General features: G+C 44.4%; 1 protein-coding gene across 1 annotated transcript in view; it reads right to left on the minus strand.

The window, feature by feature from the left end:
* Positions 1-2,726: 2,726 nt before the first annotated feature.
* The window catches only part of Ccdc13 (coiled-coil domain containing 13), a 51,566-nt gene continuing 42,166 nt past the window's right edge, over positions 2,727-12,126 (minus strand). Inside the window, exons 14-16 of the mRNA XM_027932036.2 lie at positions 4,357-4,511; positions 3,444-3,558; positions 2,727-2,886 (exon numbers count right to left, since the gene is read on the minus strand). Coding sequence (XP_027787837.2) covers positions 2,727-2,886; positions 3,444-3,558; positions 4,357-4,511 — 430 coding nt within the window. The remainder of the gene's footprint in view (positions 2,887-3,443; positions 3,559-4,356; positions 4,512-12,126) is intronic.

Raw genomic sequence — 12,126 nt, forward strand, 5'->3', positions numbered from 1 at the left:
TAAATATTTGCTGACCTAACACAGGGTTATTAAGAGCTAACATTTATGGTATGCTTACTGTATGTCAGCAGCTGCTCTAAGCATTTATCATTTTTTAACTCCATGAATCCTAAAGAGGGTTGCGATGATAGAATGGAGTGGATCTGGTCTAACTAAGCTGAAGGTGCCTGGTGCAGGTGCCAGTGGGTGTGATGAAGCCCTGGCATACAGCCCCATGGTAAAACTCTCAAGGTTGAGCCAGAAGCAGTGGCGCACACCTGTAATCTCAGTGATTCAGGAAGTTGAGGCAGGAGGATCACAAGTTCAAGTCTAGCCTCAGCAACTTAGCAAGACTCTCAAAATAAAAAAAAATAAAAGGGCTGGGGATGTAGCTCAGTGGTAGAGCACTCCTGGGGTCAATCCTCGTCCAAAAACAACAACAAAATGCTCAAGGTTGCTTGAAGATTGTATAAACTAGATTTTATATCCATAGGTGACCTAAGTAAGGACTGAACTATGTGCAGACTGACACGGAAGGATGCCAACTCATCAGTTTATCTACAAATGTGTAAACAAGATCACTGTGTCTGGCTAGTAGTAGCTTTTCTCCCCACTCTTTTATTATAAATCCTATTTTTATTGCAGTGGAATGAAATCAATCTATAGATACATGTATGTTCCTTGTATCACAGTAAACAGCAAGGCAATAATTAGCCTTTTGGGGTATTCTTTGACACCTATTAACAGCCCTTAAGGGAGGTTTTTAATTATTGTCCCCATTTTATAGATGACATGGAGTCTCAGGGAGGTTGCATGATTTGCCCAAGGCCACACAGCTGGCAAGTGGAGAGAGAGATTCACACCCTTTGATGGGATGCTCCTTTCTCTCTCAGCCCAGCCCCAATCCAAGAAGGACAGCAGAGGTGGGTGTGGATCACAACTTGCCTGCTCTTCTCCAATGAGATCCTAAGGGAGGATGGTTGGTTCTATGCCTCCTTCTGTCCCAGGGACTCGCTGAGGACTGGAGCCTGGGTCCCCACATGCTCAGATCACCCTCAGGAGGCTCCCCACGGCCTGAAGAAAGTGCCAGTTACTTGACCTGGTGTCCACACTCTGCATTTGGCCCACTCCTCACTGTCCTTCACTGTCCCCTCCCAGCACAGGCCCTCTTGCTCTTCTCTGGCTCTCCGCTTGGCCATTGCCCTTCACAAGGAACCAGGAAGAAAGTCTGCCTTCCCAGAAGCCCTTAGAGCCCATCAGAATTGCCACTTCATTCCAATGGGCTCTGTGCCACCTTACTGTGGGAGCTCTAGACTGTGCTGCCCTTGGAAGGCAAAGGCTCCCTCAGGGGGGTGAGGGCAGTGGGGCCAGCTCTGATCCCCTCCATTCCCATCTCTGAGGGATGGCCTGAGCAGATGTAGTCTCAGGACCTCCAGGTGGAGGAAGGAGACGAATTGTCATAGTATGTGCTCCTGCATTTGTGTCACTGTACAAGCTACACACATAACTGTGTCTCACGTGGGGACTGTCTGCATCCACATACACATGTGCTCACTTGTGCTTGCATGCGTGTCTACCTGTGTGTACACAGCTACATGCTCCTGCACCTAGGTGTCTCTGTGTGTGTCTGCCTCTGTGTGTGTGCCTGTGCACCTGTGTGGCCAGTGGTGTGTGTAGCTATAGGCTATTCACCCTCCCTGGAGCCAGCCTTCCCTGTGGCTATAATTACAGCCAAGAGGATGATGCTGTGACAGTCACACAGAAGATGGGGGCTCCCAGGGTCACCTCCCCAGCAACCTTCCCAGCTCACCATGGGGAGGGAGGTGCACCACACCCATGTCTTCACACACTTCCTCAAAACCCTCTGCCCAAAGCTCCAGCCCAGCCCCACTTCTGCTCTCTGCCACCAGCGCCCACCCGCGCAGCTTTTGGGAGCAGCAGGAGGTGCCCTCTGGAGCAACCAGTGAGATGCAGAGCTGTTCAGAAGTGAGAGGGGCATCCCTGCCCTGGGGAGCTGCTCAACTGGGGACTCTTCAGTCCTGAGAGCCCCATTTTCCCCATCTGTGAAATAGGGCGGCAATCCCCTGTATTATTAGAGGACGGGTGGGGTCAGGTTTCTATGGGAGATGACTACTCACTGGGAGATGCAGCAATTATGAAAATAACAATTATTATTACAAGTCCAAGCTTGGCATTTGAGCAGCAGCCTGACAAAGAGGCCGGGAGCGTGCTGCCCTACTCTGTGGATGGGGAGGGCCACAGATGGAGCCAGGGCAGGGCAGTGAGGAGGGCCAGGTAGTGAGGAGGGCCTAGTGAGGAGGGCCAGGTAGGTGGGGGAGGCTGGGCAATGTGCCCAACCCAGGGCACCAGGGGTTCTGCTGTGCGTATGGAGCCTGTGGGCATGCAGGGGTTCCCCAGGCAGGTTCTAAGACAGGGGCCATGAGCACCTGCTCGGGGGACTGCATCTGTCCATTCACAGCTGGCTGGTCCCAGAGCTCTGGCTGAGGCTGGTGGGCTGCTGGGCCTCCTCCCGTCACAGCCACATCTGCCCAGTGTTCCTGCATGGTTCTGCCATGGCTTCTCCTCTGGCTTGAAGTGTGGGCTGTGGTTACTCTGAAGGAGCTGCTTTCGAGGGCAGAGCTGAGCTGGGGCCCGGATGGCTTCCTGAGTCGGACGCAGTCCTCAGAGAGCCTCATCCTCTCAAGGCCTGAGCTGCCCCACTGGCCTGGCTGACACAGGGCTGCATCCTAGTGCCTGTCCGCTTTCTGCTGCCGCAGGGCCTGCAGGAAGACCCCTTTCACCTGGCTAAGGGTCTCATGGTACAGGCGGAAGTCCTCCTCCTTTCCCCGCAGGGCATTGCCCAGGGCGGCTTTCAGCATTTCGTTCTCCTCCACCTGGATGGCCAGCCTGGACCACAGGGAGACAGGGTTGAGTGTGGCCTGAGTAGCACATGGGTGGTGGTGTCCAGGGGGCCCTGGATTGTAGCTCCAGCATGACTGCTGTTCAGCTCAGGGCTTTCTCTGACCCACCCCCTCCCCTGCCCTACCCCTCCCCAGGAGGAATACCATGCTGGAGTCCTCTCTGGGCCCGCCCACAGCTTTGGGTCTGGTGCCCAGTAGCCCCAGCATTATCAGCCATCCCAAGCAGGAGCCTCATTTGTAGAGGTGCTTTCTCCCCTTTCCCTTTGCATTGTCTTATAAGGCCCAACTGAGAGAGAAAGTGGGTCCAGCAAACCCCGCTTAATGAAACTTCTCTTGGGACTCTAGGGTCATCAGGGAGTGCCTGGGCCCCTTGGCCACTGCAGGGAGATCTCTGAATTGGAAGCCTAGAATCTAGGACCCAGCAGAACCAGCCCTCTGGGCAAACAGAAGTCAAAAGTGCGAACAGGGAGGGACAGTCCCTCTGCCCTTCGTAGCACCTCTACCTAGACTACTACCCTTTTAGGAAGATGGGGCAGGAAGCACCTGGTGGTCAGCTCCTCCATCTGCAATTCCACAGGTACACTGGAGAGTTGGGCAGAGGATGGGTCCTTTTTCTCACTTCCTGTTGGGTTGGGCCTGGTGTTAGAGGCTGGCAGACCTGCAGGGCAGTCTTCTGGCTCTGCCATGCTGACCCCTAGCTCACCCCAGCCCACACCATGCTGACATGGCTGGTCTGGGACTACCCTTGAGAAGCAGCGTTACAGCGATTGGCCTTTCACTTAAAGACAACTTCCCCCACTTCAGCACAAGCCTGGAGTGTGTTCTTCTGTCTAGGGTCTGGGTGTGACCACAGCACAAGTGACGCAGGCCACCTTACAAGGTGAGAGGCAGGTTGTCCCCTTCCTTCCTCCCCTTCCTGCTGCTGGCAGGGAAGCTCCAGTGGCCACCTTGGACCAGGAGTTGGAGCTGTGCGTTGAGGATGGTGGAGCCACAAGACAGAAGAGCTTGGGTCTCCCAGCCTGTGGAGAGGCCACGAGAGCCCTCATACACCTATGTGGAGGCAAAAAGGGTCTCCTCTGCTGTTTCAGCATGACTACTTTTGGCTGGCCCAGCAGAGCAACTGTGAACAAGGTTCACTGGGGACAGAAGGTAGAGGGCTGCTGGGGAGGCAGGAGGTAGTGGCTGAGGACATTCAGCAGAGGTACTGCCCCCTCATGCTAAAGGCTAACACGAGGCTAGGCCAGGTCCAAGTGGGCCCGTGGGTCACTGGGGCTCCTGCTTCTGGCTGGGAGCTGGGAGAGGCTGCACAGTAACAGAGGCAGGCAGAGCTCTGCCCTCATACAAACTCCACTTCCCACACTCCCTGATGAAGGCCAAAGAGCAGAGTTAACTGCCTCCTCCCTCAGCAGCGAGGCTGCCCCTACTCCCCACATCAGGACCCTTCCTTGGTCCCTACCTGGTTTATTTTTGGGGGCTGCTTTCTGTGAGGCGGATGCCTTGCCAGGCTCCAAGCGCATCTTCTCCAGATGTTGCTCCAGCACCACAGTGTGGTGCCGCTCCCCCTGCAGCCTCCTTTCCGCCTCCAGGAGCTTGCTGTTGCTCTCCTCCAACCTGGTCATTATAGAGGGGCTGCACACACCCTGGCAGGCAGGGGCAGCCCCTGGCCCACCTACTGAGGCTCCGAGAGAGGTGGGCATATCTTACACTGGGTGGTGGAAATTGTTCTGGATTTTCATTGCAGTAACACAGAAATGTGCACTGAAAAACCACATAGTTCTCTTCAAGGCTTAAAATGAAAAAAATTGGCAGCCCATCCCTACGCCCTTCACTCTGGATTCTTGTTTCCCAGAAGCAACCACTTTTAGCATTTTAAGCTGCTTCTTTGAGTGTTTACTGCCACATTTCTACAGATGCTTGTGCTGCTTTTTTTTTTAAAGGTTTAAATATAATCTTTTGACTTCCTGTCATGCGGAATCAGAATTTGGTTTTATTTTAGCACTCTCCCCCTACCCAACAGAACCTACTTTCCTCTTTTTGACTGAATTGATATTAGGTGGTGTGTTAGTTTTCTGTTGCTACTATAACAAATTACCACAAAATAGGCAGCTTGAAATCACACAAACGCATTGTCTCACAGTTCTGTATATCAGAGAAAGGGAGCCGGTTCTTTTGGGTTCTCTGCTCCAGGTATCACAAGCCAAAAACAAGGTGTCAGCTAACCTGGGCTGTTATCTGGAGGTTCTAGGGGAGAATCTGTTTCTAAATCCATTCAGGGTGTTGGAAGAATCCAGTTGTAGGTAGCTGAAGGACTGTTATGGATTTCAGTAACAGTTTCCTTTTGTTTAACTTTGTATCCCATCTGCGGTTGGCTAGGGGTCATTTTTAGCTTCTAAAGGGCACTTTGCCCCCTCTGCTTCATAATCAGCTCTGAATCTTTCATGTGTGATGCCTTCTGCAGCATAACTCTTGAATGACCCTAGATGGAAAAATGTCTCTGCTTTTATGGGCTCAAGTGATTAGATTTGGCCCACCTGATAATCCAGGATAATCTTCCTATCGTAGAGGCCATCATGATCATTACATCCACAAAACCCTTCGCAGGCATAACAGCAAAGGACACAGGCATCAAAATCCTGTCTACCACAGGGGATATATTGGACAATTATTCAGAGCTGACATGTAGTTCACTAAAGATTACATTTCCTGGAGTTAATGTTTGTCTTATGTTTATTATTTTGTTTTCTATATGCCTGTCATAAATCCATGGGCCTTGAAGACCTTGTTGTGTGGTTATTTCACCTGTGAAAATTTTGTTTAATCTTTTTTTAATATTGTTTTTAGTTGTAGTTGGACACAATACCTTCATTTTATTTATTTTTATGTGGCGCTGAGGATCGAACCCAGCACCTCGCACATGCTAGGCGAGTGCTCCATCACCAAGCTTCAGCCCCAGCCCCAAGATTTGTTTAATCTTTAAGTCCCACTAACAGGGAAAAGATAAATGGTGACATATTCATACTATGAAACATGATAGAATATGACAGAACCATTATACTATTCAACACAGTGGCCTTTCATCCACATGAAGCTGTTAAAATTAAAGTTATGATAATTAAATAAAATTTAAAATTCAGTTCTTCAGTCATACTAGGCACATTTCAAGTTCTTAAAAACCACGTGTGGCTAATGGCTACTGCATTGGTCAGTGCAGATCTAGAACAAATCCATCATCTCAGAAACTTCTATTGGACAGCACTGGTCTAGCAACGACAAAGAACAAGGTAGAGCTATACATACAAACGTGGCTAATCTCCAAGTCATAGAAAAAGAGCAATTGCCACAAGAATACATATTATACCATTTATATAAAAAAGCTCACTAAATAATGACATGTGCAAGCCTACATATTCAGGTCTGTAACTTCAAGAACAAGGGTCAGGAGATAACAGGGTGGAGTGGGATGACATAAGGAGCAAGACTTGGAAGTGACATACACATGAACCTGACCTGTTGTCTACAGTGGTAACAAGGAGACTCTGGGACTGAGGTGCTTTCCCCTGTGAGTGGTCAACTGGAGACCCACCAGTGGCAAGAGGTGGGTCTGCTTCTCCCACCTGCCTGGGCTTCTTGAAGAAAAATGCTGCAGTCATTGAAGGTGACTGAGCAGTGATGGCCCTTGGGTCTGATATCCTGGGCTGCAGAGGTCAGCCTGAAATCAAGGTGTCAGAAGGGCTGCTACGCTAGCTCATCTTGGGGTCTTCTTCCAAGCTCATTCCATTTGTTAGCATAATTGAGTTCTCTTGTGGCTGTAGAACCTCATTTTCTTGCTGGATATCGACTAGGGGTGGTTGCTAGCTCCTAGAGTGCACCCACCATTCCTGCCACGTGATCTCCACAGCAGGGCAGTCTGCAGGAGAATGTCTTCAAGGTCAGCAGGAGACTAACTCTGCTGCTTCAACTCTCTGGCTTCCTCTGTCTCTGACCTCTAGACTCCTGCAATGAAGTCTGCCCTCTCTCTCACTTTGATCAACTCAGTCACCTGACTAGTAAACTTAATTATGTCTGCAAACTCCCCTTTGCCATGTAAGTTAACATAATCATGGCAACAATATCCCACCATATTCATGGGTTCTGACCACACTGATGGGGATGGAAGTATAAAAGGCCTGTATACAAGGGGGCAGGAATTTGGGGGATAATATTAGATAATGTTCTGCCTTCCACAGTGAAAACACAAATTTTCTTTTTTAAGAAAGAAACTAAAGCCCAGTGGTATTGTTAGAGAATAATACAACATTGTTCCAGGCACACTAGAGTCAACATCAGAATTAGGGTTAAAGGAGAAAAATCACATGGTCCTTCAACAGATGCTGAAGAAACATTGGTAAATCATTCCTTATTTCTGATTTTAAAAACTCAAAGTGACTGGAAATATAGCCAAGTGGTAGCCTGCTTGTCTAGCATGTATAAGGCCATGGGTTTGATTCCCACCACTCCAAAAACAAACCAAATCAAACAAAATGCTTCAAGTAAAAAGGAGAACAGAAGGAAACATCTTAACACAATAAAATATTTTAAATTTAGAAACCAATAACTCGTGAATAGAGGAATGGTAAATCAATCAGTGGATTTACATGATAAAATACTCTGTAACCATAAAAAGAATATGTACTGACATGAAGAGAAGTTCTGCAATATGTTACTAAATGAAATAAGTAGCTGAAGATTATGCATAATATATGATCCAATTTAAACATTTATAACAAATTAAAAATTTAAAAACAAATAAATATAAGGCTAATATAATTCAGTGGATGAACTGAAAACAAAGAGGAACAAGAAGAAGCTACTGAAGACTGTCTGTGGGGTGGGGCTTTCATTTTTCTGTTATGGATTTCAGTAACAGTTTCCTTTTGTTTAACTTTGTATTCCATTCATACTAGGCAAAACAAACAGCAGCAAACGCCATATTAAAATGGTAAAAGCATGTTATCAGGTTCCTCAAAAACTCAGGAGCAATCAAACTCTGGATTTCTTCCCCAAATTGTGCCTTCACCATCTTGATACACATCACCATCACTCATGTAATTGCTCAGCCCCCAAAGCTGAGAGTCATGCTTGCTTTCTTCCTCACCTTCGGCTTCCACTCTTTCAATAAGTGCTACAGCTTTCACACAAAGACACACCAGAGCCAGCTCCCTCGCACTCCTCCACCTGTGGCCTGGTCTGAGGCTGCTCCTCAGGCCTGGATCCATAGTCTTTGCTCTCAAGACTCTCAGATCCTTCGGATCTCCTATTATTCTCTTGGGCCAGTCTTTGTCCTCACCACTGTTCTCTTCCTCACTTGTTAACTGGTCTAAGTCAGTCAGATCCTCATTTGTCAATGGCTTGGAGTATGATTCTAACAGTCCTCTGACATCAGGTGTGTCAACCTCATGAGATTCCAAATATTTTGAAAGACTTGTCTTGTTATTTCAAAATCGATTGTCATTGTATTTCAAGAGTCTGACCAGATTGGCCCAATGCCAGTGTAAAATGAAGAATATTAAGTGGTCAAATTATTAGTAAATATTTTGACATTAAAATTTTTGCTTTCGGGGCTAAGGTTGTGGCTCAGTGGTAGAGCATTTGCCTAGCATGTGTGAGGCGCTGGATTTGATTCTCAGCAATATATATATATATATATATATATATATATGAATAATAAAGTCTATTAACAACTAAAAAATATTTTAAAAATTTTACTTTCATGTATGCTGTAATTGTGAGGATTTGATAAACAATATTCAGGAGATTTCCCAACCCAACAATTAATTTAACATAAATAATACAAGATCTTTATGAAGGTAAACATGCATAACATTATATACATAATATTTATATGTGTAATATGTAAATTGATCTTCTATAAATTAAGAAAAAATATAAACAATTTCAAAAAATGTGCAATGGCACAAATAGGTAGTTAACAGAAAAGAACACATACTGGGTTGTGTGAAAAACATGCTCATCTTCAATGTTTTTGTTTTTTTAAGTTTTTTTTTTTGTGGTACTGAGGATTGAACCCAGAGATGCTTAATCACTGAGCCATGTCCTCAGCCCTTTCTGTTTGAGAAAGAATCCCACTAACTTGCTTAGGGACTCACTAAGTTGCTAAGGGTGGCTTTGAACTTGCAATCCTACTGCCTCAGCCTCCTGAGCTACTGGGATTACAGGCGTGCACCACTGTACCCAGCTCCTCGTTTTTGGTCACAGCAAAACAGATGAAGATAATAATGAGATAATAGTGTTCCTTTATGAGTTTGAAAAAAATGTTAATGACTGATAAAACTTACTATAGGAGAGGCTATGGGGAAAGGATCAAGAGTTCACATGATTGGTAGGAATGCAAATTTGACTCATTTTAGAAGGGCAATTTGCCATTATTTGTAGATATGTTTAGTGTGAAGCTACTTTTTGATAATATACGTAATACATGTGTTGTCCATATGGCTAAATACACACATATACATATACACATGTATGTACATATGCATGTATATATTATTGGGTGTGGAAAGAAAAAATTTAGTAGTTTTAATTGTTCTTATTTATGAAGAATGTGGAATTGGGTGTTGGAGAAACAGAGACTTTTTGCAATAAGTAAATATACATTTCTAGTAGAAAACCTAGCAAAACTTCCAATAGTGTAAGGCAGGGGTTTTAATGCCAACATGAGGGCAGCTGATATAAACTTGTACATCTATAAGGCAGCAAGTTACTTACAAGTGAGTTAATATAATTCTAGACACTTCAACAGAATACCTTGGTTGTGATAATCAGAGTTAAGATAATCTCCATCAACAAGTGCAGGGAAGTGGTGAGGAAGCTGTAGTCCACTGGGGCCTGGGGCAGGGCAGGGTGGAGGCTCATCAGTCATGAGAAACTGAACACAGGCAGCACTCCTGTGTTCCGGAAACCCTAAGCCAATAAATTAGCATAAAGTACTGATCAGAAACCACTGAAACCCCAAGGGCTCCATAGAAACAACCGTAGACCCACGCTCTAGGAGCACTTTCATAGCCTAAGAACTGCCACAAGAAAATCCCCACTGAAGAGGAGCTCACACCACCAGAAATACAAGCCACATGGGGAGAACATTCATCCCAAGTGAAGAGTCAATCAACAGACGCTATTTACATCCCTAGGTAATAAAGGTGATATAACTATTTGAAAGGACTAAGTTAAGTTTAAAATTATTGAAAAGAGAAAGAAAATAAATCTTTGTTTGTTTGGTTGGTTATCATGCTGGGGATCAAACACAGGGCCTTGCACATGATAGTCAAGCTTTCTGCCACTAAGCTACACCCCCACTCTGGAAAGAGGCAAGAAATCTTAATGAAAGGACAAATGCTATAAGCAAGAGAACAGGAGGTTTTACACACAACAGTTATTAAAATAGGTTTCAGGGTAGACGAAGTGCAACTCAGGAGATTTAGTGAACTGGAAGATAGATTTGGAGAAATCACTTGGAATTCAGCCTAAAATATTAAGTAGAGTTAAAAATTATGTAAGAAAGCAAGGAATTCTAATGTATGTGGCTGAACATTTTAGTAAAAAGAACAGGGAGAATCAAGAAGCAACAAATAAAGAAAAGTCCTTGGCAAAACATAGATTGAAGTCCTTGAATTAAAAAAGTACACTAATTCCTGAACATAAAAATAGAATAATAATAATAATAATAATAATAATAATAATAATATAGGAAAATAATATATATAGGAAAAATGTATAGAAAATACATACAGGAAAATATCATAGAAAATATATATATAGGAAAATATATATGTATCTATAATTGGGAAAATAAATTTGTCGGAAAATATATATAGGAATATATGTGTATATATATGTGTGTGTATGTGTGTGTATGTATCATATATTTAGACACATCACAGTGAAACCTTACAATATCAAAGACAAAGAGAATAAATGAAAAAGTATCCAGAGAGAAAGGATATCTACACAGAGATGACAAACTGCTAGCAGATTCCTTTTTAGTAACAGTGGATGCTAAAAGATGAAATAATGGCCACAAAGTACTGAGAAAAAATACCCATCTACTCAGAATTCTATGCCAAAGTTTCTCCTAAATTCTCATTTAAGAGAATGGCACAATAGAAACACTTAAAAATAAATTATTCATGGAGTTGACCATTTTTATGGCCCCAATGAACTAACACATGTACCTCAGTAGGGAAACTGAACCCAGAAGGAAGACTGAGGTACAAGAAGCACCAAGAGGAAAGACATCTGTAAGCATGCTGCCAAAGAGAAAGGAATACCAATCAGCCGCAGTGGTGCACCCTCTTATCCCAGCAATCTGGGAGGCTGAGGTAGGAGGACCTCAGGTTTGAGACTAGCCTGGGCAACATAGTGAAACTCTGTCTCAAAAATTTAAAAACATGAAAAAAGGTCTGGGGATATTGGTGAGTGGTAGAAAGCTGTCGGGTTTAACCCCAAGTATCACAACAAAGGAAAGAAATACAATTTACTTAATATTTTCATGGTGTTTAAAGAAAGAATGTGGACAAGACTGTTAAAAAACAGTCACATGGGGGCTGGGGTTGTGGCTCAGTGGTACAGCGCTCGCCTAGCATGCTCGAGGCCCTGGTTCAATCCGCAGCACCACATAAAAATAAATAAATAAAATAAAGGTATTGTGTGTAACCAAAAAAAAGAAAAAGAAAAAGAAAACAGTTACATGAAAGACACAAGTGGAAAAATTAAAGCATTCACACACACACACACACACTTGGGATTGAACTGAGGGGTGCTTAACCACTGAGCCACATCCCCAGCCCTTTTTAATTTTTTATTTTGAGGCAGGTCTTGCTAAATTGCTGAGGCAGGCTTTGAACTTGCAATTCTCCTGCCTCAACCTCCTGAGTTCCTGGGATTTATAGGCATGTGCCACTGCACCTAGCTAAAACATTCTTAATTTATTCTATTGCTCACAGTGATGTAAAGAAACCTATTGATTTTTAAATCTCCTGAGCTGTGTTTTATGTTAAAAGTTAAGGATCACACTCAAAGAATACAGATAAAATGTATAACTTCCAAACTTGTATAGAAGAAAGGGAAATAAAACCTGGGCAGTCTAGTATCAGGGAAAAGAAAGGAGAAAAAGGAACAAAAATCATTGCAAGTAGAAAATCTTACTTAAGATGATTAAATACTATAAAAA

Source organism: Marmota flaviventris, chromosome 1, assembly GCF_047511675.1.
Source record: "Marmota flaviventris isolate mMarFla1 chromosome 1, mMarFla1.hap1, whole genome shotgun sequence".
In the NCBI taxonomy this organism is placed as follows: domain Eukaryota; kingdom Metazoa; phylum Chordata; class Mammalia; order Rodentia; family Sciuridae; genus Marmota; species Marmota flaviventris.